This window comes from Vicia villosa, unplaced genomic scaffold (assembly GCF_029867415.1).
Source record: "Vicia villosa cultivar HV-30 ecotype Madison, WI unplaced genomic scaffold, Vvil1.0 ctg.002403F_1_1, whole genome shotgun sequence".
NCBI lineage: Eukaryota > Viridiplantae > Streptophyta > Magnoliopsida > Fabales > Fabaceae > Vicia > Vicia villosa.
In genome coordinates, this window is record NW_026705919.1 from 157,649 (window position 1) to 184,994 (window position 27,346).

The window sequence follows — 27,346 nt, forward strand, 5'->3', positions numbered from 1 at the left end:
CTAATTTCTCATTATCTTTATTGAGCTTAACACGTAACTTAAACATTTGCTTATAAGTTAAATTTGTTACCTCAGTGTCATTTGAAACAATGTGTATGAAAGAAGTTTCTCTTATGATTTTGAAGCACACATGCTCCTCTGGTCATATTCTCTTCTTTGAGAGGATACTTCATGAGAATCTTCTAACGTATTGTTGAGAATATTGTTAAATACATCTTTGCTGGAGTTTCTCAAGGCTATATCATCTTCATGTGAAAAAACTTCAAACGTTCTTTTTGATCTTTCAAAGCATTTACTTGATGAAGTTTCTCCATCATTTCTCCTCTTAAAGATTCTACCTAATAAAGCTTCCTTAAATTTTTTACTAGATGAATTTTCTTCAAATATTCTACTAGATGAAGCTTCTTCAAATCTTCTACCTGATGAAGCTTCTTCGAATCTTGTATTAGAGGAAGCTTCTTTATCATTTTCATCGGACGAGGACTCTTAGGATGATCGTTCAATTATAAATTAAACGCGTTCGGAGATGCATCTCTAAAAAACACCTGAATTTAAAAAAAACGTTAATTCGGAGAATTGAATTTTGGCAAACTGAAAGACACTCTCATTCATTTGCGCTTATTTTTGAAGAAAAATAGTGTATCCGAAAATACATCTTTAAAAACTAAAGACATTTTAAACTTTTCGCCATAGGTTAGGAAGAACCTATAGAGGTGGGAAAAGAAATTCCCTCCCCTTTTCGAAATCTGAAATTAAAGTGGGCCTGAAGCCCATTAACAAAAACGACTGCAAAATCGACAAAAACGCACAAATAATTTCCCCCTATGCAGAATCCCTTCATTTCGCTTCCTCTTCAAATTCTCACTACTTCCCCCGTTCCTCTAATTTCCCCACACACTCTCATTCACTATTTCTGACCAACTCTCCGATTAGGGCATCGTCGATATGCCGCTCTTCCTCTCCGACGAAGAGTTCTCCCGCCTCTCCGGCGACACCACCGCCGTAGCCGCAAAAGCCGACACCTTCATCCGCGGCCTCCTCAACGAACTCGACACCGTCCGCGCTAAAGCCGATGCCTCCGACATCAACGCTGAACAGAATTGCTCTCTCGTTGAGCAGAAGTATCTCTCCCTCTCTGCCGAGTTCTCCAAGCTCGAATCGCACGCTTCTAACCTCCAATCTTCCCTTGATCAACATCTTCGTGACCTCTCTGATGCACAAGCGAAGAATCACCAATTTCAATTACAATTGGTGCGTTTTGAAAATCTTTCGGAATTGAATTGAAACATTTTCTCTTGCTGCTAGTTATTAATTACTGTTGAGGAGGCATTGCACTTGGAAATTGTAATTAATCGTGTCGTAATTGTAGTTATCACTGTCCTGTTTTGACTAGTTTCTAGTTTTTCGAGGTTCTATATTTAAATGAAGTTTTTGATTTTTCATTTATGGTAACGTTCTATGAGCTTATATGCTATACTGACACCTCTGAAGAAAGGTGTGTCCATGTCAGTGTCGGACACCCACACCAGCACTTGTGATTACATTCAATTTATTAAGTTTTTTCAAATTATTACCAGTATCTATGTGTTAGTGTCAATGCTGTGTCGGTGTGTCAGTGTTTCATAGCTTAGATGACTTGTAATGTCAACTTATATTTGTTTTATAAACTGTTCTTTTTATATTTATTTTATCATAAGAGCATCAGGACAACTTTGTTCAAATTAGTCAAAGGTTTAGAATTTTTGCAATTGGCCGTATTCATGTGTAGAGTTTTGTGTTGCTAGTTGTTTCCATTTTGATGTGATTTGGTTATGGTTTTTTAGGTTGAGAAGGATAGAGAGATAGAGCGGTTAAGGATGGAGGTGAGCGAGCTGCACAAGTCAAAAAGGCAGTTGATTGAGTTGAATGAACAGAAGGATTTGGAGCTTAGTGAGAAGAACACAACCATCAGAAGCTATCTTGATAAGATTGTGAGTTTCTCTGCTTTTTGATGTTGTAGTTTTTTTTTTTTTTTTGGTGAATGATTTTGTATTGATGCTTGTGTTTCAATGGTGTTATTGAAGGTTCATTCGACAGAAAATGCTTCCCATAAGGAAGCACGCCTTAGTGAACTTGAGGCAGAAATGGGAAGATGCCGGGCTGCTTGCACTCGCCTTGAGCAGGTTCATTATAATATTTCTTTAATTCACCATTATATACTGCCTGAGGGGTACATAAGTACTACTTAATTCCTTAGCCGACTCTTGTTTTTTTTCCTTGTAAATGACTGACTTCTAAAGGGATTACTGCGATACAATTTAATAGTGGACATTTTAAATGAGCTGGTCTGCTTTGTTGTTAACTTCTGTTTGTGTTATGTGTTGTGCATTTACTCCTTTTGTCTTGAGTGAACACCCAACATTTCCATTTTTATCTCACTACAGCCATTTAATGCATGTGAACAGGAAAAGGAGATTGTTGAGCGGCAGAATGCTTGGCTTAATGAGGAGTTGACTGCTAAAACTAACAGTTTCTTAGAGCTGCGCAGAAAACATTCAGAATCAGAAACCGACATATCTTCTAAACTCGCAGATGTGAGTTTAATATTATATTTTAAAACTACTATGTACTGTGTAGTGTACTTTTAATTTGTTTTTATTTTTTTGTTTGATTGTAATTTGATCTTTTGTCCTCACTCTCAGGTTGAAAGACAGTTGAGTGAATGCTCTAAATCTCTGCAATGGAATAAGGATAGAGTAAGGGAGCTTGAAATGAAACTTAAATCTACGCAAGAGGTTGACAAAATTCCATTCTTTTTCTCTTGAAATGTGATGTATGATTCCTTTCATCGGAAACCCTCTGATCGAGCTTTTATACACTTGTAGGAATTAATATCAGCTAAAGATGCTGCTGCAACCAACGAAGAGCAATTATCTACTGAACTTTCAACTGTGAGTGATATGGCATACATGAACCCTTTCCAAAATATAAACCCAATTTTTTCCCTTTCAAATACTGCTATAATTTGCTTAGGCATTTGGATATAGCGGCATGACTATCTGTCTACTTTTTGTGTGGCACATTAGTGGAATTTGAATTTTATATTTTTGAATGTATAATGCTAATAGGTCAATAAGCTGAACGGGCTTTACAAAGAGAGTTCCGAGGAATTGTCAAGAAAAGCAGCGGACCTAGAGGGTGCTATAAAAGCGATGGAGGTGGAGATTGCTTTCTATTACACTCTTTTCTAGTGCGTGGAATTTATCATATTAGAGATCGAGTTCTTGAATACTTTTTGGTAATGCATGTGTTTAAGCAGTCGCACCTAAAGCAAGTTGAAGATGATTACAAAGACAGACTCGAGAAGGAATTTTCTGTTAGAAAGCAGTTTGAAAAGGTATTTTATTCTTTTGTATTGAGCAGGCTGTTGTTTGAACAGAATAGTAACTAACTTGAATGTTTCTGTTGGCTGTTATTTTTTGAAGTATATTATTATATGTTGTGCTTGAAGACGATTAGTGCTTCAACGGCATGGGGTTGCTGTTTCATTTTATTTGTGGTTACTGGGTAGATATTGGCCCAAAATTTATCTCGTGTGTGGAAATGTACATATAATCACATTTTATGTCTATTTCTTTGCTTGTAGGAGGCTGCTGATTTGAAAGAAAAGCTTGAGAAGTGTGAAGCAGAAATTGAGGCAAGCAAAAATATGAATGAACTAAGCATTCTTCCACTAAGAACCTTCTCCACTGAACCGTATGTCTCTGTTGATCTTTTTTTATGTTCTGAGGCACTTGATTATACTCATTTTCCCATCTTATTCTTGTGTGTGCTGCTTTTTGCTTAAGTAGCTGGAAATGACAAGCCTTGGGGTGTATCAGAAATAGATAGAATTTCATTCTTGAGAAACAAGAACTGAAGTTTGCAAAAATCTGCCATTTCTTTGAAATATGATGTAACTCTTAGTACATTCAAGTAACCTAGCCTTGGCGAATAACATAGTTCCCACTTCCCACTGTTGATAATATTGAGAAACAAGAACTGAAGTATGCAAAAATCTGCCATTTCTTTGAAATATGATGTAACTCTTAGTACATTCAAGTAACCTAGCCATGGCGAATAACATAGTTCCCACTTCCCACTGTTGATAACATTGAGCAATGATCATTTTCACACATATGATTGTAGTATTAGAATACAATAGGAATTATAATTTATTTTAGAAATAAGGTAGTTCAGAGGTCAAAGCTCCAATTTTAGCAGAAAAAGTGCAGGGAAATATATAAAAAACATAAATATTAAAGAACCAAACCTTCTCTGATCATCGACAACCAGCATGCTCAAAACAACCTTGAATGATTGCCTGCTTCTCCACTGCATCCCCCCCACCCCCCCTTATTTGCTTCCTTGTTACTGATTGCCCGACCCCTCACTATTCATTTCTGATGATTACCCCAGGCCTGTCACTATCATAGTTATCGAATTGAAAGGACCTGTTTGATTTTTGATTTTTAATTGTGTTTAAATTACGATTGTAATCTAATTATGGACTCTTAGACACATAATCAATACAAATAGGGTATTTTAAAGTAAAAACAAGTGACATATGCAAAAAGCACAAGCGGATATATCATATATGACCTCAAAATAATTTGAGATTCAAGTTGTAAATCTAAATTTCCAAAAAGTTGTTGGCCACAGTTTATGGGATAAATATAATTCATGCGATTAATAAGAATGTATCAAGATTCATGGCCAAAAAAGATGTGCACAAATATTTGTACCAATTTGGTTCGAAGCATTCAAATAATCTATTATGACCGAGACAATAATAAGGTTTTGTAATTCTTGGAAATTGAAAGCAGGAATATACAGAGAGTTATGTGGAACAACACAATAGGTTGGACAGTCCCTCTATGTTCAATTTTATCCCTTTGAACTTAGATACTGGTTGGTCTTCACAGTTCAGAAGAAAATTATACTTTTCCTTTTCAAATCAAGTTTTGAAATAGAGTATCTTATCAGTTTATAATCTTGATTAATAGGGATGCTTTACGAAGTAGTAGTGAAAGGTAGTGTAAATTTTCATTTTGTGCAAGACCAGTGTATGTAATTTAATCTCTCATCAATCTTGCTTATGTATTTAGTTTCGAAAACATGCTTAGTCATGTAGGCCTTTATTTTCTCCTAGGAGCATATTTCTCAGTACCTTCCTTTTTTGTTACAGGTGGCTGACATCTGTTGTAGCTGATATTACGGATGAAGGCAATAATGCGATAGTCCCAAAACTCCCTGTTGGGGTTTCTGGAACAGCATTAGCTGCATCACTTTTGCGAGATGGGTGGAGTGTGAGTTATTTGAATTTTACTTTCAATTCTTGACCTGTTTTTTCATTTGATTTGTCGAAGTTCGCACACTTAAATCTTTTTACTGTATCCTTCTACTTGTCGAAGTTGGCGAAGATGTATGCAAAATACCAAGAGGCTGTTGATGCTTTGAGACACGAACAATTGGGAAGGAAGGAGTCAGAGGCAATTTTACAACGGGTATGACTGACGTGGTCATCTTTTTATATAACATTGATAGGAGAGAATTTGGTGCAATCATCATTTATTATGTATTTCTTCATGTCTGTTTGATACTAGTTAGTTATTATGAAGAAGCATTTTGATTGAATTTGATCTATATTTTAAGAGGTTGAAATTTTGTTGAATGAGCCCATATTCCTAATTTCTACCAGCGGATTCACAGACTTAGGATAGGCCTTGGTTGTAGCAAGAAAAAGGAAACAATTCCTTGAGATTTTAGTGACTAGGCTCTTCATAAACTTGATCCAAATACATTGAATTCCCTTCTTTTCTCCTTAAGCTCGAGCTAAATGCAATACAATACATACTCTTCTTCAAATACATTTCTGTCTCCAAACTACTCCAACTACCTAACTGTAGTTAGTTATTCTGTTTACAAGGACCTCATGCTCTTTGATCTCTAGGTTCTTTCTTAGCTCTTTTCACACAACTCTTTGATCTCTAGGTTCTTGCTTAACTCTTTTCACACAACTTTCTGATGGGAGGTATAGACTAATTAATTGGGAAAGTATGCAACATCCGTTTGAATGTGATCGGTTTCATCTCACCTTCAATTTGCATTAAGACCTGAATGCAATCTTAAGGGGCCCGCAGAAGACCCATGACATGATGTTTGATGCATATTAAAAATGAAATAGAATATGTCGATTGTCCAAAATAAGCGGTGCATTTTGTGGCATTTGTTGACAGTATTGTTCACTGTTATCTATGTTTTCATTTTTTTATTCACTATCGTTATATCAAGTTTATTAATACACATTTAAACACAAATATGTATATTTAATGAAAGATACTGCAATCTTCTATGAAAATTTTCAGGTTCTATATGAGTTGGAGGAGAAAGCCGAAGCCATAGAAGATGAGAGAGGTATAACTTTTTGTTGAGTTGACTATGAGTCAGTAAATAGTATACTAGAGAAGAAGATATAATTAATTCCTGTCCACTTTTTTGTCCTTATTGTTGTGACCAGGTCCAATGAGCAATCAAAAGTTAGAACTGGATTTAAATCTTGATTCTTTTTGTTATTTTTTAATTTTTTAATTATATACTCCCTTTGGTCCTAATTATAATAAAAACTATAGAACATTAAAATACATGAAGTTAAATTTTTGTAACTTTTTGAATGTTTTAATCTCAATATACATTTGCAGGAATTTGTGAGACATTACTCCCACCAATATTAAAAAGTCAAACATTTTAAATGAGGCTAAAGATATCTCTTACATCATAAATACATTTGTAACTTTTTCTTCTAAATCGGACCAAAAGAATCTCCAATTATTTTCTATTTGATAGAAACTGAGATTCATTTTACTATAGAGTGAATTCACACACCCAAAGATGCATACTATAGAGGAAATTCTATGACTCATGAACTGATGTTTGACCTTTTCCCTTTAGGTGCACTTTTTTTTTGTTTCATAATCCTATTCAGCATTAAATGTAGAATAGATATTAGCAAAAATATAGTAACTATAAAATAAATAACTTCATTCTTGAATTGTACTTTTATATAGATAGATAGATAGGGAGCTCCAGTAATTATTAAGTTTGGTCGAACCTTTTTCTAGACAAATTTATCCTTAACAACCTAATTCTTTTCCAAAATTTATATCTACACCATAAATAAAGGAACTCCAAAGCTAATTATTAAATTTAGTTGAACATTTTTGTGTATAACTCGTAACAACACAATTGTTTTTCAAATTTAAAATTTTGCTTGCACTTGTTGTCACTGTAGACTGAATGCAAGTATTATCTTTGTCACATTCAGAGCCATACCTGTTTTTGCTAAAATAAATAATTGTCAATCATGCAGTGGAACATGAAAAAATGGCTGATGCATACTCTTTGATGAACCAAAAATTGCAAAACTCCCTCAATGAAAATTCTTACTTGGAGAAAACCACCCTGGAACTAAAGGTTTGTATACCGAAACACAGTTTTATCCACCGTTTTTTGTTGCATTTAGATTTTCTAAGTGTGGATTTTACAGGCTGACCTCAAAAGGCATGAACGTGATTATAATCTTGCTCAGACAGAAATTGACGACCTTCGAAAACAGGTAATCTGGAGTGTCCCTTTCATTTTCTGGTAGTTTACTATGTTTGTATATCCATTTCATCAAGCAGTTTGTTTTAGAGCTTAGTTTGGAGTCTTCATTATTGCTATTTTTGTTGTTGTAATAATATGCATGTTAATGTGACTGCCTAGAGGATACTACCAAGCCTATTCTACAAGGTGGGCTCGGTTACCCAAGTCAATGCGTATTACTAGTACAAACCAAAATTTCAGTCAGACCACTCAGAGTCTTTGTTTTTAGTTTATCTTTCTCCAATCTAGTCTCCTTTAATTGGATTAGGTTCCACTTGTCTTCTTTTCTCACTTGAGTTAAATTAGTCTTCTTCTCTCATGATCAAATTATCTTATTTATGCAAATTCGGTGCTTGTGGTTAATCCTAATGTTCAGTTTTTATGCATTTATGGTAAAGTGCTAACTTTCCCTGAATCCGGGATGTGATTTTGGTACAACGAAAGCTTTCTTTGGAAAGCAACAAATTTCAGCTTCAACTCAATGAAAAATTTGATTTCTAGTTCTTGCTTGGAAGGTTTTCTTCTAGTTTTTTAAGTTGTAACTTCTCATGCCAAAGTTGTTGTCTCTGGATGACAACCATTTAATTCTGTTTACTTGGCAGTGGCCATTGCCATGATTTTAACTTTACAGCCTCTGGTATGATTCAGTTTGTTGACAAACTTTCTTATATTTAAATTTATTAATTGACAATTGAATCTTTACAGGTGACAGTACTTTTGAAGGAATGCCAAGACATACAAGTTCGTTGTGGGTCTTTTGGTAATAATATTAATGCGAATGCAACTAATATTGCCTCAAGAACAAGTACAAACACTGAAGCTGAAAACGTCATATCAGAGCACCTTGTAAGTTTTTTTTTTTTTTTTGATTTTTTTTATCTTAGCTTTTGTTTCTGCATTTCATTTTTGCATGTAATAATTTCAATTTGGGAATTGAGACACAGTTAACCTTCAAGGACATAAATGGACTAGTTGAGCAGAATGTTCAACTCAGAAGTCTTGTACGCAGTCTCTCTGGACAACTTGAAAATCAGGAGGTGGAATTCAAGGTTGGATGGGAATTTTGTTTTTGCCCTCATGCTGCTGAACATAAAGGCACCTAGATTATATGGTTATCATTTTATGCAATTGAATTGCAGGACAAACTTGAAATGGAACTCAAAAAACATACTGAAGAAGCTGCTTCTAAAGTTGCGGCTGTTCTGCAGAGAGCGGAAGAGCAAGGACAGATGATTGAATCGCTTCATGCATCTGTAAGCATTTTTAGTGTTTTTGATTTTAGAATTCTGCAGGAATATTTCAGTGCAATGTTTAGAACCTTGGGAGGGGGTTGGGGTTTTCTATTAAAGAGAGGACCCTGCAGGTCCTGCTGTGATAAGAAAACCAGACTTATAGAACCCTAAATATAATTAAACTAAGTGTTGGTCTGAATGCTCCATTTTATTATGGCCCATTTGTTTTGTAGTATTCTTACTTCTTTTACTTGTTTTATTCTCGTTATTATTGCCTCAGAATTTTTACTTTCAATTCTTACTTCTTGTAGGTTGCCATGTATAAGAGGTTGTATGAGGAGGAGCATAGTCTTCATTTATCTCACACCCATTCTACAAACGCTCTTGCAGGTGACATAATTGTTTATTTGATGCCTCTGGCTCTTAAATCTGTTCCCTCCTCACCCCTTCTGGTGCAATTAATTTGATTTGGAATAGGGCTTGATGGTATTGCCAACCTTCATTCTTCATCTTTGCTAAAAAGTTGCCATTTAGTAAACAGTTTTTTTCAATAAAAGGTTCTATTTGTGTACATCCAATGTTAATAGAAGGTAACTTAAGTTTCACCATAATAAAAGCAAAAACGGGGCAAAGAAGCCTTGGTGACACGACATAGGTTTATGATACCTTATGTTTTTATAGATATCCAAGTCTTGGGGTCCTTAGATTTTCATAATTGAAACTGTGATATCTGAATGAAAGTCATAAGCAAAAACAGCTCATAATCTCTTTGGAGAACATCTCAGTTTTAATCAAGTCAATACGCCAAATTGTTGCTGCTATAACTTGTTTCTCTTTGATGTTTAGCTCATTCATGATTTCTTCAAGGGTTCTTCCATTATAAAAAAGACCCTTGTTTTAATTTTTTACTTGTTAGTGTTACTACATCTGATCCAAAATATAAGACTCTTTTGATAAATTTCCTTGTCCCTTTTTATAGGACCCCTTTTATTTTTCAACTATATTAGTTATTTCTTTACTAACACACCCTAATTATCTGACATTTCTTTTGCAACCAACCGTTAATACTATCTTTGGAATATAAACTTATTCTCTCTCTTGAAGGATAAACTTATTGAAACAAAATCATTTGTTAAAAAATTTAATAGTGCTACCAACTTACCAAGTTTCTTAATTCTTTCAATTTAGGCAACATAGTTTTATATTAACGGAAAGAGTACTATGGCACATAAAGTATTGCTGTTATATTATGAAAATTACCAGTTTGCATTGAATGTTATAGTGTAAATAAGCTTTTAGTTTTGAAAATTACCTGTTAGCATTATTAGAGTGTGTACTAGCAGTAGCATAAAGCAACTCTGCCTTATAAATATAAAGTAAGTTGCAACAGGTTTAGAGAAGTTGTTAGAATGTGTATAAGTTAATTACAATGCTGGCACTAAGTTTGTTATGCTCAATGCACACTCACTCTTTCCTTATAAATAAGGAAACTCACCTATTGTAACTAATTACAAACTATCAATAACAAAATTTCTCCCTCTCTCTCTGACTCAATGACGAAGCATTCTTCATCCTCTCTATTTTTCTATTAAGCATGTTACCTTATATTAGTTATTTCCTGAATTTTCAGCTGCTGCAGAAGTTGGAAGAAACAACGTCAAGACTTCAATTGAAAGTTCACAGGTAAAAAGATACTTTAACAATACTTGAATACAATTATAATCACATACTTCCTTTTGAGGAAAATGCTGCACAAGGTTAAGCTATTTGTAGAGGTCTTATAGATGATTTATAAATAATATGCACCTTGTAGAGTGCCTGTAGAAATCCCTGCAGCTGTGTTGCACTCGAGAAGTGGCTGTTAGCAGGGGAGGGGAGGAGACGGAATATTTTAAATGCAGAGTGTTTGGTTCAATTTTGTTGGAGAGGAGGGGAGGGAAGAGAAGGAGATTAGAATCCCTCGTAGAGTGATATTTTGTTTCCTTCGAATTTGGTTTTTTTTTTTTTTGGAAGGGAGGGGAGGGATGCTAAAATATAATTCATTATATTAACGAAATTAACCTCAATTTTTTCAAATAAAAATCCAAACTTATCCCTAAGAAAATATCAAAACTTTAGGTTTTCTATCCAATTTCTTTCTCTCTTTTTACATTGGGGTTTTCTCTTTTGCGAAAAAAAAAAGTGGAAAAAAAGATTTTTTTAAAATATTTTTTATAATACTAGGATGCGTTGAGTGTTTTAGGTTTTACTATTATTCCTTATTCATTGTATACTTCTTGTTTGAAATTATGTGATGTAACCTATCCATTTTTTTTGTTATAATAATTTGTCAGATTAGTAGTTGTAACCTTTTCATTATTATAGGAAGCTGCTAAGAAGTCTCTTGAAAAAGCTGCAGAGCGTGTAAGATGTCTTGAGGATGATTTAGCAAAGTCTAGGTAAGGTTTTACTAAATTGCTATGATTTTTTATTTTTGTTTATTATGTATTTTACTGTGTCCAGTGCCTCATAATTACTACTTAGGCCATATTGAGTTTAAGCACATCCCTTGAGATCCAGCGCAATGAGGTGCCCGAGGCTGCAATGAAAGCAGCCTAAAATTGCTGCTATAAAAGTGGCCAAATGCAGACTGCAAATGATGCGGTTTTTCAACTTACATTTTCATGCACAACTGTAGATCCTTGATATGCTCTAATACTACCTTATATTTGGGTTAACTCAACCTCACAATATTTGATTGGGGATAAACATACCCCTTCACACTTCACACGTAACACAATGAAGCAGGCTGCATTAAAAGCCCAAATTTGCCACGATTAATGAAGGTAGGAGCAGGGCTGTCTTTAAGGTGGCTATCCAACATTTTAACATTATTCCTAGTCCTAAAATTTTTATTTTTTCTGGTGAAGAAGAGATGCTAGGATTTGGAGTTCTTCTATTAGTAGAAATAGGGGGTAGAGTTTTTCCCTCTCAATATTTGGAATGCACTAAATATTAGGTGTATTTTATACGTTGTCTGGTATAGTGTCAATATTGCGTGTTAAGTGTAGCATTGCTCAATATAATATTATAATTGGCCGAAACCTAGAAATATTCTAATACTACTTAATTAAGAACAGAAAGTTATACTGGTTACTGATGGCTACTTGGTGCTTCAAATTTCCTATTATGTACATTCACTATGTAGTTCTATAGCGGGTTGCCTTATTTCACGATCAGCAACTTCTATTTATATACAATTAGGCCTCTTGTTGGTTAATAGTCTTCAAAAACTGATTTTCATTGAGTATTTCTTTTGATACATTGAATTGAATAGGAATATGTAGATGACCCAAAGAGAAACTATAGAACAGTTTCCCAGCTATCCAGTGTTTTATTTGTTCAACTAAAATAATGAACTAGTTAAACTTCCAGGTTTACATTACATGTATAATGTGTCTCTCATAGTTGTTGACGTAACAATGTTTTTAAAATTTCGGATCTTCTTTGCTAATCCCATGTTAGATATATTTAATACCCTTTTATATTAATCCTATTCTTTTGATGATTCTTTGGATAACCAAAAGTTCATGATCCTTTTACTGCCCTTGCTTTCTTTTTAGCTACATAGCTAATATCTTAGGCTGAACTTTTGCGTATTTTCAGGAGCGAGATTATTGTATTACGATCAGAGCGTGACAAAATGGAACTAGAAGCAAATTTTGTTAGAGAACGGCTCGATAGCTTTATGAAGGAATTTGATTACCAGGCAATTACTTTGTGTAATATCAAGTGTTTTGTTCATGCACCCCTGTATTGTACTAATTTATGAACTTTTTTGAGAATATAGAAAGCTGAAGCAAAAGGCATTTTAGCAAGAAATGTGGAGTTTTCTCAGCTAGTTGTCGATTACCAAAGAAAATTGCGGGAGAGTTCAGAGTCATTGAATGCTGCTGAGGAGCTCTCTCGGAGACTTTCTATGGAGGTTGAGATTTTCTTGAAGTTACATATTTTACTGGTTACATTTTTGTGAACTTTGAACAAAGATATATCCTTTCCTTGACGAACTTATTTTCTGTTGTTATTTCAGTTGTCGGCTTTAAAGAATGAAAAGGAAGTCTTATCAAATGCTGAAAAGAGAGCATCTGATGAGGTTCGCAATTTATCTGAAAGGATGTACCGCTTGCAGGTCAGGATTATTCAGTATTTAATACTTATATTTCTCAAATTTTGCATATTCTTACTCTTTCCATTGTAGGCTACATTGGGTACCATACAGAGTGCTGAAGAAGTTCGAGAGGTAGATTATTCTCCTCAATGTGTGTTTATTTATTACTTTTCCAGTGCTTACTTTATGGAAGTTCTTTCTGTTTCATAATTTGTAGGAAGCAAGAGTTGCGGAGAGGGTAAAACAAGAAGAACATTCAAAGAAATTGGAGGTGAGTTTTCTTCTTTCTTGGGAATATTCCCTATTTACCAGTGGTTATTCTCTATTTTGAGTCCCATTATTGTGGTCTGTTTCAAAGGTCTCTGCTTCTGATTTTCTGGGGAGTTGGTTTTCCAACTTTTTTCTTCTACTGGATTATCCTTTCGGTTTGTGTTCATGTTCTCCTCCAGGCTCCAGCGTGTTCATTCTCCATTGGTCGTCACTTGTCGCCGTTCTTCAACTATCTGCACATTCTTCTAAATCTATATCAAAAGATAATAAAATAAACGATGGCATTTTCTTATATCTACTATCTCTCATGCTACACAATTGTTGATTCTCAGTTATATTTATTTTATATCAATTGCTCCTATCTGTCCTATATAGCTTTTAAAACTTCCAGTATCCCCAAGTCCATGATGTATTCTTCCTTTCCTGATGTTGAACTCATGTTTTATAGTACATATTCGGCATTTCTTAATGATTTTCTTATTGCTATTGTCTTGTGTCAGAGGGAATGGGCTGAAGCCAAGAAAGAGTTACAGGAAGAGAGAGAAAATGTGCGAAGACTTACGCTTGATCGGGACCAGACCATGAAAAATTCTCTGAGACAGGTTGAGGATATGAGCAAAGAGTTAACTAATGCACTGGGTGCACTTGCATCTGCAGAATCCCGGGCTGCTGTGGCTGAGGTATTTTTTTGGTTGCTCTCTTTTGTATGCTTTATTTTTTTTGTTATTAAGTGTTCTACTTGTAAAGAAAAACACTGGTCTCTATGCACAGGCAAAACTCTCAAGTATTCAGAAACAAATGGGTTCCACAAAGGGGAAGGTTTGTTTTTATTATTATTGTTGTGAATATCTTTCTACCATGTTTCCCCTTTTCAAATATCTGAGGTTCATTTTGGTTTTTTGAGTTCCTTTTTGTTTGGAAAATGGAACCTCATTAGTTGCGGTGGAAAATGAAGACGCTTTCTTTTTCTTTGTTTCCCTCCTATGTGGGGGACTTAATTCCAACATATATTAATCGGTGTTTAGTTTGATTTTCCACTGTCGCTTTCCTGTGTTATTTTTTTCTTCTGTTAATTCTAACACCTTGTATTACTGAATACAGCTTGTCAATATGGATTCAGTGGGCGGTCCTTCCAGTTTATCTAATGACGAGGTGGGTGTACTTTTATACATCTTGATTTCACCTCTACTGCTATGCATTTGCTTGTGCTATTTCTTTATGAAATAAACCAATATTTTATGTTATTAAAGTGCATTGTGTTTAGTTGAAAATGTATTGTAGGTAAGTGACAAACCTGTTGCGTAGTCTCTTTGGGGTGTGCCTCATTCTGATTATTTGTGAATAAAATTTGGGTGACTTCCTCACTCGATGAAAAGTTAATACCTACAAATAACAATAACAGGATGTGGACTACGCATCGTTTTTTTTTTTGCAAGCTAAACGATTAATATATTTTAATGGTTGATTTTTCTATCTAGGATGAGACAGATAAAAAAACCATCAATATTATTAATCTAAACTGAAGAATTAACTGCCTGGTTATCTGAGTTATAAATATGGATTATTCAAAAATAGGAGGTATTAAATAAAAGAAAACCATACAGTAGTATTTATTTGGCAGATTCAAAACAAATTAATGTAGTATCTCAACTTCCAAGCATTCTTCCCGTGATAAATTAATTTCAACAAGCACAAGGCTTGAATTGATAAGCTTTGAGCTTGAAGGCTCTACTAAGCTACGTGTGCTTTGAGATTATGAACTTTTAGCTTCTCATGCCTTGAGCTTTAGAGGCTATTATTCATAGCTACTATGTTTTTCCATTCATTTATAGTTGTGCAGGAAGGTTATATGATTTATGCAAATATGGATTTAAAAGAAAATTGTTTCCAACACCAGAAAACTTAAGCTCATATATCAAAAATGATAATAGGTTAAAAAATGCAAGGCCTAAAAACAGTGGTTGTAGTCAGCAAAGGATACATTAATGTAAATTACTCAGGGCAAGATCATATATAACATAAATTGAGATAATAATAGATCTTTAACTATCAATAAGCCAAAGTTTGGAGATTAATATATTATTCTGTTATACATAAAGAAATGAAGATACCTCAATATTTACATGCAATGATTGATCTCTATGGCTTCATATTTTAAAACTTTCTAAAATTTCCATTTTCAACACTTCTGAAAATTATCTTTTTCTATGTTAGCTATCAATGAACATTTATAAATTCATCTCTTACACTGTTGTGCATTTAATTCTTTATAAAGAAAAAAACTCAACAATTTCCAGTGGGGATAATACTTAATTTAGAGAAAATTATTAAATGACTTCAAATAAAATAAAAAATAGCGGGGATATTTTCCCCCAGTTAGCTTAGCCGCCAACTGACCTTGGTTGTAGTGCTCTTTTGCTAAAAAAAGTTCCACTTAAGTTGACTAGACTAAGTATGGCCATAATGGTCTAAGTGATTGTTCTTGTATGGACATGAATGCTGTTGTTCTGTTTATATAGCTTGTCATCAACCAGAAAAGTCTTTGATTGTTATACTGTTGCACAAGGCTTATTATAATTGCAATGAAAGTTTTTCTGATTTATGCTTGACCTGTGTGAATTCTCCCAAGATAAAGCAAATTCAAACTCAAATCAAATGCAAAAATCAGTATAAATAAGTTCAAATGTGCTGTGCATTGGAATGTTAGGCTTGTGTTGTATTTCTGTTTGACATTTACTTTCTTAACCTGCTCTAGGTTACTGCTGAATTGCAAGCAGCAAAAGAAGAGATTGAGAAACTGAAAGAAGAAGTCCATGCTAACAAGGCGCACATGCTGCAGGTTATCATTTTATTCTTTTCAGTCATTTGATTTGATTTTAAAATTTTTATTAAACTAACTGCCAGGTTACATTTTACATTGAAGTATAAGAGCATTGCCGAGGTGAATGAAGATGCATTGAAACAAATAGAAAGTACACATGAGGACTACAAGATAGAGGTACTCTTGCATGGTTGAATCTTGAAATCTAAAACGCCATTTGTTTTTTTTTTTTCAAAATAGGCTTAATTGTATTTTTATTCCGTCTATTTTTGCTAGTGATTCTGGGCCCTAAAACATTTTAGATCAAAATTAGTTCCTCAACTTTTAAATTGATATAATCAAGTCTTTTCCATCACCTTCCTTTTTCCTAATATTAAAATTCTCAACTTCTCTCAATCTGCTCAAAATTTTCACTAATTGAATCAATGAAATTATTTTAAACCTTCTCTACTAAAAATCACACCAATCAACCCATTATATTTCACTGAAAAGTAAAATTCCCAAATTCCAGTTCTCTTCAAAACCTAATAGCACGTTTTACATAATTCTAAAAAAATTTCATTATACGATACAAATTATTTAATGACTCAACTCTCTCAATGTTCTACTACTAGGACTATATTTGCTAAACTTTTGAATTAGAGGGGCTTTGGTTAGCTTGAAAAAAACTAGAGCCACCATAATCCTACACTCCAAACTTGGAGGACTAGATGTCTAATTAAACCTACTTAATATATTTTGTTTGTGAACTCATTTAGGTTGACAATACAAAGAAAGCTCTAGAAGCTGAACTTCATTCACTTAGAGAGAAGGTTTCAGAGCTTGAAAGAGAATCTAGTTTGAAATCTGAAGAGGCGGTATCTGCAACTGCTGGAAAGGAAGAGGCTCTGACATCTGCTTTGGCTGAGATAGCAAATCTTAAAGAAGAAATTTTAACCAAAACGTACATTCTATCTTTGTACTGCATTGAAAAAATTTCCCACCTCTTTGGCTAGATGTCACTAACATTTTCTGCACACAGTTCTCAAATTTCAGAGATGGAAGTTCAGATGTCTGGTTTAAAGGAACACCTGGACAAGGAGCATCAGAAATGGCGTTCTGCTCAAACGAATTATGAAAGACAAGTTAGAACTCGTTTTTTTTCTTCTTTAGATTGTATTGGAGTTGTTAGTTTGATTTGGTTGGCTATCTTGGATACTGGACTGCTGATGCTATTTGTGGACTAATATTTAAATTCAAGTAGCTGGAAAATAATGAACCTTACTTTGGCTTTCGCTATGTTATTTTTAGTTGTACTTTTCCGCGGCTGCTTGACAATCTCAATTAGTCGTGTTCATTAATTTTGTTTCTTAAAGATCTTTGCATCGGCTATTATTTGTTATTTAGGAGTGTGGACTGCTTTCCTGCATCAATTTTTTATTTATGGGTTTCTTTTCTTTGTCTTATTCTCCAATTTTGTGTAGTCTGATCCGCTTACACTGATTTAGTTTATCCTTTTATTAGAAAAGTGTAAATAAGGTTGGTCTTCTTAATGTGCCTGTGCGTTTTTTAATTAATGTACTAATGAAATTGGGTGCAATGTGCTGTTTCTCTTAAAATATGTAAAGAAAGCTATTTTCTCTATTTGCACTCTCTTTTTTACGACCATTCGTCCATCTGTGACTCTTGGTATTGCTTAGATGTGGGTAATCTTAACTCCTTTTTCATCAAAGCTTTCGCACATAAATTCGAACTATATCATGGCATAATTACATGCAAATATCTTATTGATTATTTGGATATTTTTCCCTATGACTTCTGAGCTTTATCCTCCTATTATATGGTCCCTTTTGGATTTCTTTGTATCTGATGATTTTGCTATATTGGTGTCTTAAGTGGGTGTGGCATACCCAAAAACTAGCATCAAGTTTTATTTTTCAACTGGTCTGTTTTATTTAATTTTTGCTAATTTACCACTTTTTGTTTTCATTCTGTTTCCTGTAGAAAACTTATAATAGGGCAATAAGTTTAATCTTTCCATGACTTCTTTCTGCTGCAATTGCTTGTTTGCTCAGACAAATATTGCATCTTCGCTAGATTTGCTTTCTTTTCCCTGCTTCTAATCTTTGATGATTTGTATTTCTCAGGTTATTCTCCAGTCTGAGACTATTCAGGAGTTGACTAAAACATCTGAATTGCTAGCCTCATTGCAGGAGGAGGCATCTAAATTGCGTAAATTAACTGATGCTCAGAAAAGTGAAAATGTAAGATTTTCTATCAATTTAATATTTAAATTTACTATCTGTTTCATTTTCAATACATGAGTATACTATATTTTATTTCTTTCTCTTTTAAGTTCTAAAATTCATTGTGGTGTTTGAGACCCATGAAAGAATCTGTACGTTAAATATCAGTGTTTTTTCTCAATGAAATGTTTGAATAACAGAAATATGTGTATATCTGAACACTTGAAAATCATGATTATTATTTTTTTTTGAATCATGATTATTGATGTTCAAACTTATGGTCAACTATGTAAGTTAATGGGGTATGAGGTGCGGCATCTTGTTATATTCAATAATCATCCATTGAAAATTGAAACTCGATGTCAATTCTTTGTCCAAATAACATGACTTGTAGTTCATAGGTCAATGCTTATATTTAAGCACTTATGCTATAAGTGCTCAATTAAACTGTTTATGCTAACAGGAGCTTAGTTCGTATTTGTATTACTCTTGTTAAGATTTGTTTCACCATCAAATAATCAAATTCTGTCATTAAATAAACAAGTGTGTCATTAAATATTTGCTACCAACTAACCATTAATTTGACAAGATCTTGTAATGTGTTTTAAGGATCACGTGAATCTAAACTCCATACCGTGCGTGCCTTACATGTAAGGCTAGGCTTTTGATAGTGCTTATTGCACACTTCATATATAATCTAAATTCGTCTGTGTCTTAACATATCACTTTTCTTATTGGTTTCCTCATTGTTGTAGACCTAATTCACCATATATATTGTTTTGACAGAATGAACTAAAGGCTAAGTGGGAAGAGGAAAAGGCAAGACTTGAGAAGTCTAAGTACGATGCTGAGAAAAAATACGATGAAATTAATGAGCAGGTTTTTGAAGAATATCTTGTGACTATTTTTTATGTGTTTTAATAAAGAAAGATCCTTGTTTTTCTGGTTTACTCAATTGGATCAAGTGCGCGTGTTTAGGTGAAACTAGATGAGTATTTGACCTATAAGCCTTGAAGAGAGACCTATTTACGATATGTAATTTATATTAAGGATTATTAATACATCGAAGACATAACTATGTAGTCATCACACTTGCATTTTTGTGCTATGTTGGTTGCCACCACTTTATTTACACAATCAACTACATCAATATTTTTTTCAGAATAAAATCCTACATAGCCAACTGGAGGCGGTGCATATTCAACGGGCTGAGAAAGAGCGCAATGCTGCCGGTATTTCATCTGGAAATAGTGGTGATACATTTGGCGATGCTGGCCTTCAGAATGTTGTCAATTATCTCCGCCGTTCAAAAGAAATTGTAAATACCATTGTGTTTCTGATATTGTCTCTTTCTTACAATTATATGTTAATTTCTTGGTTTGTTAATACTATTTTTCTTCTTTCACAGGCAGAAACAGAAGTTTCATTGTTAAAACAGGAAAAGCTGAGATTACAGTCACAGGTAATATTTGTTGTACATTGACATCATTGTTATCAAATTGCCCCGCCATGGCGGTTTTTGGACTTGCCGCAATGGTAAATATCGGCCGCCATTGTGGGTTTTTCCGCAATAACGGCATCGCAAAGCGGCCGGTATGGCGGGATTTTGGCTCTCCGCCATGGACCGCCATCTGCCATTGACAACACTGATAGACATGGCAAGAAAACTTGTACTCACAGATATCAGCCAAAACTCTCCCTGTGTTTGACGGAGAAACCTGCTTTTGACTGGGTTTGCGTTTGGGTTTTCCCCAATTTTAAAAGATGTGGATGAGACGGGCAATAGGGACATTAGTACCCTCCTCGAACCCGTCCGTGCCCCCATTGATAGTTTGGAATACATTTGATAATTTAGAATATTAATTGTTTTAGTTTGCACTCTTTTATTTGAAATATGTTTAAAATTTTAGGATTATTTTAATTTATTATTTCTATTGTATCTTAATGTTCGGGAAAAATTATGGATTTAAAGTAATATACTATTTCAACTTTAAAAATTTGATTCTAATGTGGGGATGGAGGCGAGGCAGGGATACCTGAACCCGTTTGGAACGAGTTTTGGGTTCAATTATTTTTCCTCGTTTGGGTTTGGAGTGGGTAATTCGTATTTAACTAGGATTTGGGTTTGGGTACAAGGAAGGTAATGTCCGCTCCCGCCCCGGTTGCCATGCCTAGTTGTATTGTACACATGCTGTTCAATGAACAGTGTTCATTATATTTCTTATAACATGGTGTGTGCACATCAAACTTAGGTTATTTATTCCTATTTTCCTATCTCTTCCCTTACCTCCATATGATGTTGTTAATCCATGTATTGTTCTCAGTGTATCGTGTTGTCTGACTTGAGCTTTATTGTGAAACCATATTCCTGGCATTAACTGGAGAAAAGACTTGGAAAGAGTTTATGAAGAATGAGCAATCCTCGGCCCTACAAACTGGTTCCATAGGCTAAGTCTGACCATAAACCTTATTTTACATTGGAACCTAATCTGGATCAGTCGAGCCATCCACCATAATATTGTCCACTAGCCCAATTGTGCTCGAAGTAGTAGTATTGGGAATCCCAAATCCCTCGTTCATGATAGATAAAACTTGGAAAGAGTTAATAAACAATTTACCTGAACCTAACAAGTTATGGTTATCTCAGGATAATAATCTCCATTTCTAAATTCTGAGTCAATACTTAGATCGCACTATATGTATTTATAACGTTGTTACAATAAATAGATTGATTGTCTACTGAATAAATACTTACTAAGGAAGCTGTGTACTCTAAGAATACTAACAATCAATATAGAATATGAATATCTACTGGCTTACTTAGTTCTAACACTATTAATAGAAATAACTCTGTACTTGACATAATCTCTTGTATCCAATAAAAAATTTACGAATACATGGAGTGGGTGGTAGCTGTATTTGGTTTTGTGATGTTTGTGATGATTTTTTGACGCCTTTGAAATGGTATATTGTTGACTGACCTGTCTCTGCAGCTTGAGAGTGCTCTGAAGGCAGCAGAATCTGCACATGCATCTCTAGAAGCTCAGCGTGAAAAATCAAAATCATTTATGTTTACTGAAGAAGAATTCAAATCATTACAGCTTCAGGTTGATGGTCCTATTATAAGGAGCTAAATTTATTCATTATCTATGATTATTGATAATACTATAAGAACGTGACCAGTTAATGTTCTTCTAGATCGTTAATAGTTGCTTACTATGATTATCTATGGCTGCTTGTAGGCCAGGGAAATGAACTTGCTTCGTGAGAGTAATATGCAGCTCAGGGAAGAAAATAAGCACAATTTTGAGGAGTGTCAGGTATATAGATATTTATTTACTTACTTTTGGTTTTCTGATTCTGTTATTCCTTCAATATAGAAGTTCGTAGAAGTGCTGTTGATAAGTTTAAAATATGTTATCTCAGTAGTATCACATGATTCTCATGTTGCTGATAAGTTATTTGTTTATTTTTGTTAGAAATTGCGTGGATTAGCAGAAAAGGCCAGAGCTGAGATAGAGAATCTAGAGAATCATCTAAGGGAAAGAGAAATTGAGCTGGAAGGTAATAAAAATGAGATTGAAACACTAAAAGCGGAAAAGGAGCATCTCAACCACAAGGTTTCCGAGGTATTGCCTTTTGAAACGCAAGAAATGTATTACTGAGCTTTACACATTTTAAGTCCACCTTCACTGTTATTTCTAATTTATTTTATCTTTTTTTATCATCAAGTTACTTGAAAGGTGTAAAAATGTTGACGCCGAAGATTATGATCGGGTAAAGAAACTTGTAAGAGATTTGCAGGTTGTTATAGTAATTCTTATTGTTGTTCAAATTCATTTCTCTCACCCTTTGTGGTTGTCTAGCAACATAATTTTTACATGTTCCTTTTCCTCTTATACATGAAATTGTTACTCCCATGAACATACATAGCCTGTTGACCGACACTCTTCCTTTCATAAATTTTAATAACTTAAACTGTTATAAATTCCTTGTTCTTATTATTATTTTGCAAATTTTGGCGTGTTGCATTTCTTTTTACTGTTCCATTATTCCAGTTGTCGTGTTGCCTATGTTTTGACTAGTAAATTGGGATTGCTTAGTCAATTAGCAAGCTGGAACTGGTTATTTGAACGTTGCTGCCTTACAGTTTTTTTCAAAAACAACGGTGCATTTTTTTCCTTTTTGCTGGTCTAAGCTCGAATTGAGTTACAAATAGTTTTTTATTTTCTTAATTTTTTTTTTTGAAGTTATTGACACACTCACACACACTTCTTTTGTTTTCAACTTATTTATACTCTAATCGAAGAAATATATTCATTTCATTTGACTGGATAAACTAATAGATTGGAATGCTCACACACTAGTTTTATTTTCAATTTATTTATTTATACTCTAATTGAAGAAATATTTTCGTTCGAATTGTCAGGATAAACTAAAGGACAGGGATGCCCAGATTGAGGAAACTAGCAAAATTATTTCTGAAAAGCAGGAATCTCTTTCACGTCTAGAGCAAGACCTTTCAAACTGCAAATTAGAGCTTGTGGATAAAGAGAAGAGAATTAACGAGATTCTTAAAATTGAGGTCTTCAACATATTCTATTGTTTCTTTAAATGTTTGGAAAAAAGTTATTTTGTTTTGTTAACAAGCTGTTGTTATATGGTTGTTCGATCAGGCTAACCTAAAACAGGATGTGGAGAGGAATAGGAAACTGCTGGCCCACTTTAAGGTGATTCCCAATTCTTATTTAGAAAAATGACAAGCATTTTCTATTTGTAACTGTATAGTAAATTTTGTTGTTGATATTATTGGTTTCACGTTTGTTTTCATTTCCATACATACAGAAAAAGACTGATCTGTTATCAAGGGAGAAGGAAGATCTAGGGAAAGAGAATCAGCAGCTTTCTAAACAATTAGATGAAATTAAACAACAAGGTAATTGTCCATTACTTTTTTGTACCTCTTCACTATCTGTTGGTTGAATGCATACTTAATACTGGATGGTGTATATTAGGGAAAAGGTCAACGAGTGATACAACTGGTGAACAAGCAATGAATCAAGAAAAGGACACCAGAATACAGGTTAGTGGTTTAGATTGTTTCCCTGTTTTAAGGGCAAAGGTAGACAAGTGATTCAACTTTTTGTTTGCTAGATTCTGGAAAAAACACTGGAGAGAGTGAGAGCTGAATTAAATAAGGAGAAGGAAGACAAATCTATGGAGAAAAATAAACGACTGAAAAGTGAGAAGGCCATAATGGACTCTTACACCAATGTTGAGCAGGTAATTCCAACCTCACCATATTATGTTTTCTTGTCATCTGCTTGTTAGATTTCAGAGAATTAATAACTAATTCTATTTTGGAATATTCTGTTTTTCATTATTAGATTCGTTAATGGAACAGTTCACCATATTATGTTACACCAATGTGTGCAGGTTAGACTGAACTGTTCCATTAACTCTAACCTGTGCACAGTGGACAGTTGGCGCGAATATACTATACTAGCTTTTTGTTACTTATTTCTTATATTCCATATTATATTATTATTATTATTATTATTATTATTATTATTATTATTATTATTATTATTATTATTATTATTATTATTATTATTATTATTATTATTATTATTGTTATTGTTATTGTTATTGTTATTTGTTTCATGATTTTCAATTTATTTAGGTTTGAGTTTATGTATCAAGTTGCTATTATCAATAATATTCAAACTGCTATTATTTCTTTCATCTTTTTATCGAAATCCCATAACCTCAACATGATATTTTAAAGCCTGGGTTGATCTTCTGTTAGTTGTCTGGTTAAAGCCTGGTTTGATCTTCTGTTAGTAGTCTTGTGTTAGGTATTATGAGAAAATTTTGAATGTTACTTTTGCATCAAATAAACTTTATTGCTAAGGAGTTTTCACGAGTTTATGTTGACTCTCAAGTTTGATAACTTTGTGTGGTTGTTCATGTCAGCTCTCCCATTATTACTGATAATTCACTTAATGTGTACAGTTGTGGATTTACTGGCGTCTTATTTTGTTTCCTTTACTTTCTGTCAAGTCCTATCAACCATATTGGTTTATTTACTTTCAGGAGAAAAAACAGTTTACTAATGAACTCGAGAGGCATAAGGATGCTCTAAAACGATTGTTTGATGAAGTCGAAAAGCTTAAGATTATTGTTGGCAATCTTCCCGAGGTAATGATTTAAAAAAAAATGATTTATTGTGCAACTAAGCTAATTTTGAGACTGATTGTAGAACTAAAATAATTAAGTTATTTAAAAATAAAAATAAACAAAAGAAACCATTATTTTACGGGATCAAAAAGTTCAATTATCTTGAATTCATTTTTGTTTTGCTTTTGCTAATTTTTATTCTTTCTGTTGCTTAGGGAACCAATGTTGCTCAGCTTCTTTCCGGATCCAATGTAGATGACTTATCTGCTCCTTATATATCTGCTGTTGAAAATTTTGAAAAGGAAGCTCATGCAGTAATTGTTGAGTTTGGTGGCCGTGCCACTCTTGGAGATACATCAACAGTTATGGATACTTCAGCAGCTGCTACAGGTTATTTTCTGTACTGTATAATGTCGCTTACATCAAAATTGTTTGAAATGCAAGTATTTAAGAAAAGTGTACAAAGTACACGAAAAAATGCAGTTCTCAGTAATATGTTGTAATGATTCTTTTGGTTCTTGTTATACTTATGGAATAACCTCATCATGGCAGGTTCTGTGGTCCATGCTCAACCCCCTAGCATAGTACCCTTGGCGGCCCCTGTAACAAGCAGCTTACCACCCAAGGCCACTGGTGAAAGTGAGAAAAGGTTTGCACTGGCAAAATCTAGTATTGAAACCCGTAAAACTGCCAGGAGGTTAGTCAGACCGCGACTAGTAAAACCAGATGAACCTCAGGGTGACACTGAAATGTCTGATGTTGAAGGACTTGGGGGCAACAAACCTGGACCTTCTAGTGACACAGAGACCCAAAGTAATTTAGCTTCATCATCTCAACCAGTGGCTCGGAAACGTGTTGCTCCCAGCTCAACATCTGAATTACGTGAAGAATCTGTCGCTTCTGGTGAGAAGGGTTCTGATGTAGTAGCGCCCGCATTAAAGAAATCCAAAGGATCAGAGTCTCCCGAAGAGAGCGGCGAAGAACAGCCTGCTACAAACCCTGAATTCACTAGCAGTAATCCAGTTGCTGAAGAATCATTTGAAAGTGGTGAGTTACCACAAGGCCAAAATGAGGATGTCAGTGAGGCTCAAAATGATGATGAGATTGCTGTTGGGAAGGATGAAGAATCCAAAGATCCATTACACTTGGATGGTACTAGTCAAGAGGAATTAGAAGTTGAGAATCTGGATCAATCAGCGCAAACAAAAATGATTTCTGATGAGGTGCAGAGGGATCAAACTGAGGCAGACAACCAGCAATCAACCTTACCTCTCAGTAGTGAGGCAGAAGAAGGTGAGTTGTTGCCAGAAGCCGGAGATCCTGAGGGTGCTTCTGATGCACCTAACATAGAAAACCAAGAATCTCGGGAAGCAACCCCTGAACTTTCTCCAGCTAGGGGTGATGACGATGCTTTAGAGGCCGGTGAGATTAATTCACCTGAAGTTTCTGGTGATGATAAGAATGATGAAGGTGACTTAGTAGAGGATGCCGCTGACGGTTCTGATAAATTAGTTGATGCCAATGAACAAACATCAGTTGAGAGTGGTCAGGTAGCTGAGCCTGCTTCTGTTGCAAGTGAGAGTAATTTGCAGAGCAGCGTTGCAGAGAGTAGTCCCTCTAAATTACCCGTTCCAAAGCAAGTGGCGACCAGTGTCCCCTCGGAAACCGAAGAGGTAAAGCCAACGTCACCAGTTAGTGGTACGGCAACTACAACCACCATCAATTTACAAGAGCGAGCTCGGGAAAGGGCTCAATTGAGACAAGCTGCACAGTTTTCCACCACAACAAGAGCTCGTGGAAGAGCTCCCCGTGGCCGGGTTGTTCGGGGTCGTGGACGCAGACCACCATCTAACGATGCATGAATGTAATGCATCTGTAATAGAATGTTAAACAAAAATATTTGACTTTTGCATTAGGTCTTATAAACTTCCACTAGTCTGGTAAAACAGTTGATTATGAGTAGGTGTAAATCGGCAATCAATCATTATGATGTATATACAATTTTGTTTTGCACTTCTTTCTGCTTTTTAGTTTTATTACTGTGACATATCACTTTGTTGCTGAATTGATATCGATTTGCATGTTTGATATCCTCAAATGGTGATTTTATTAAATGCGCATTCCATTAATGAGATTCTCATGCTAAGTAAGTTTATTTTCATTCTATTTAAATTCTCTCTAAATTAAGGAAAACTACTATAGAAACTGTCAAAAAAAACTGAACAATATTGAATTTATTATATTTTACATATAAAATAATATAATTGATACCTAGTAATCCTAATCAACAAAAATACAGTATGAAGAAAATACTTTTTATTATCATATATAAAGAAATTAACATGTATATATTGCAAAATTTTTAATGTCTGTTTGGAAATCAAAATTTAAGAATTATTTGAATTTAAAATTATTTTGAAAAGTTATAATTACATTTTTTTCTATAAAAAATAAAATTGATATAACTATAATTTTACAAACAAATTGTACAAACAAGGTGGAATTATAAGTAAAGGAAAACTATTAACTTAAGGTTATATTTGGCTGCAAGAGGTATATTATACTGAAATTTTTGTTTATATAATGTCCTTTTTAAGATTTTCACATTTTTCAAAAAATAATTAATTATTTTGATTTCAATAATAAAATAAATGTTATTTACAGATAAATTCATAAAAAAAATAATAAATCTTATATTAATATTTTAAATGGATAAATAATTTGAGACAAATAAAAGTAAAAAATTGGACATGTGGGTATGTTTGGTTAAGGAGAGAAAGTGAGAAGAGAGAAATAAGTAAGAGAGGGT

At 34.1% G+C, this 27,346-nt stretch overlaps 1 protein-coding gene across 3 annotated transcripts; it reads left to right on the forward strand.

The window, feature by feature from the left end:
- Positions 1-825: 825 nt before the first annotated feature.
- LOC131638750 (nuclear-pore anchor-like) lies at positions 826-26,554 on the forward strand. Of its 3 annotated transcripts, none has more exons than XM_058909298.1 (48): positions 826-1,251; positions 1,824-1,970; positions 2,064-2,162; positions 2,445-2,573; positions 2,682-2,774; positions 2,865-2,930; positions 3,108-3,197; positions 3,299-3,376; positions 3,626-3,735; positions 5,207-5,327; positions 5,433-5,525; positions 6,387-6,435; positions 7,388-7,491; positions 7,565-7,633; positions 8,368-8,508; positions 8,601-8,711; positions 8,802-8,915; positions 9,206-9,284; positions 10,525-10,577; positions 11,259-11,332; positions 12,540-12,642; positions 12,724-12,858; positions 12,964-13,062; positions 13,132-13,173; positions 13,259-13,312; positions 13,812-13,991; positions 14,083-14,130; positions 14,413-14,463; positions 16,067-16,150; positions 16,235-16,309; positions 16,891-17,075; positions 17,154-17,256; positions 18,259-18,375; positions 19,144-19,236; positions 19,520-19,675; positions 19,766-19,819; positions 21,351-21,464; positions 21,600-21,677; positions 21,837-21,986; positions 22,090-22,134; positions 22,787-22,942; positions 23,034-23,087; positions 23,203-23,293; positions 23,373-23,440; positions 23,512-23,640; positions 24,454-24,558; positions 24,753-24,927; positions 25,090-26,554. In XM_058909298.1, exons 1-48 carry the CDS (start codon positions 946-948, stop codon positions 26,397-26,399), a joined length of 6,180 nt encoding a protein of 2,059 aa, XP_058765281.1. In that variant the 5' UTR covers positions 826-945; the 3' UTR covers positions 26,400-26,554. The 3 variants fall into 3 exon arrangements, with proteins under 3 accessions (XP_058765281.1, XP_058765279.1, XP_058765280.1); XM_058909296.1 differs by having other exon boundaries at positions 827-1,251; positions 22,090-22,161; XM_058909297.1 differs by having other exon boundaries at positions 827-1,251; positions 8,607-8,711; positions 22,090-22,161.
- Positions 26,555-27,346: the final 792 nt, after the last annotated feature.

What these genes read in the sequence shown, in the direction of transcription:
- LOC131638750 (XM_058909296.1), top strand. Translation starts at nt 946, where the DNA reads ATGCCGCTCTTCCTCTCCGACGAAGAGTTCTCCCGCCTCTCCGGCGAC. An exon ending in CCCGGGCTGCTGTGGCTGAG is followed by an intron (nt 13,992 to 14,082) that starts GTATTTTTTTGG and finishes CTCTATGCACAG; the next exon opens with GCAAAACTCTCAAGTATTCA. An exon ending in ACAAGGCGCACATGCTGCAG is followed by an intron (nt 16,151 to 16,234) that starts GTTATCATTTTA and finishes TTTACATTGAAG; the next exon opens with TATAAGAGCATTGCCGAGGT.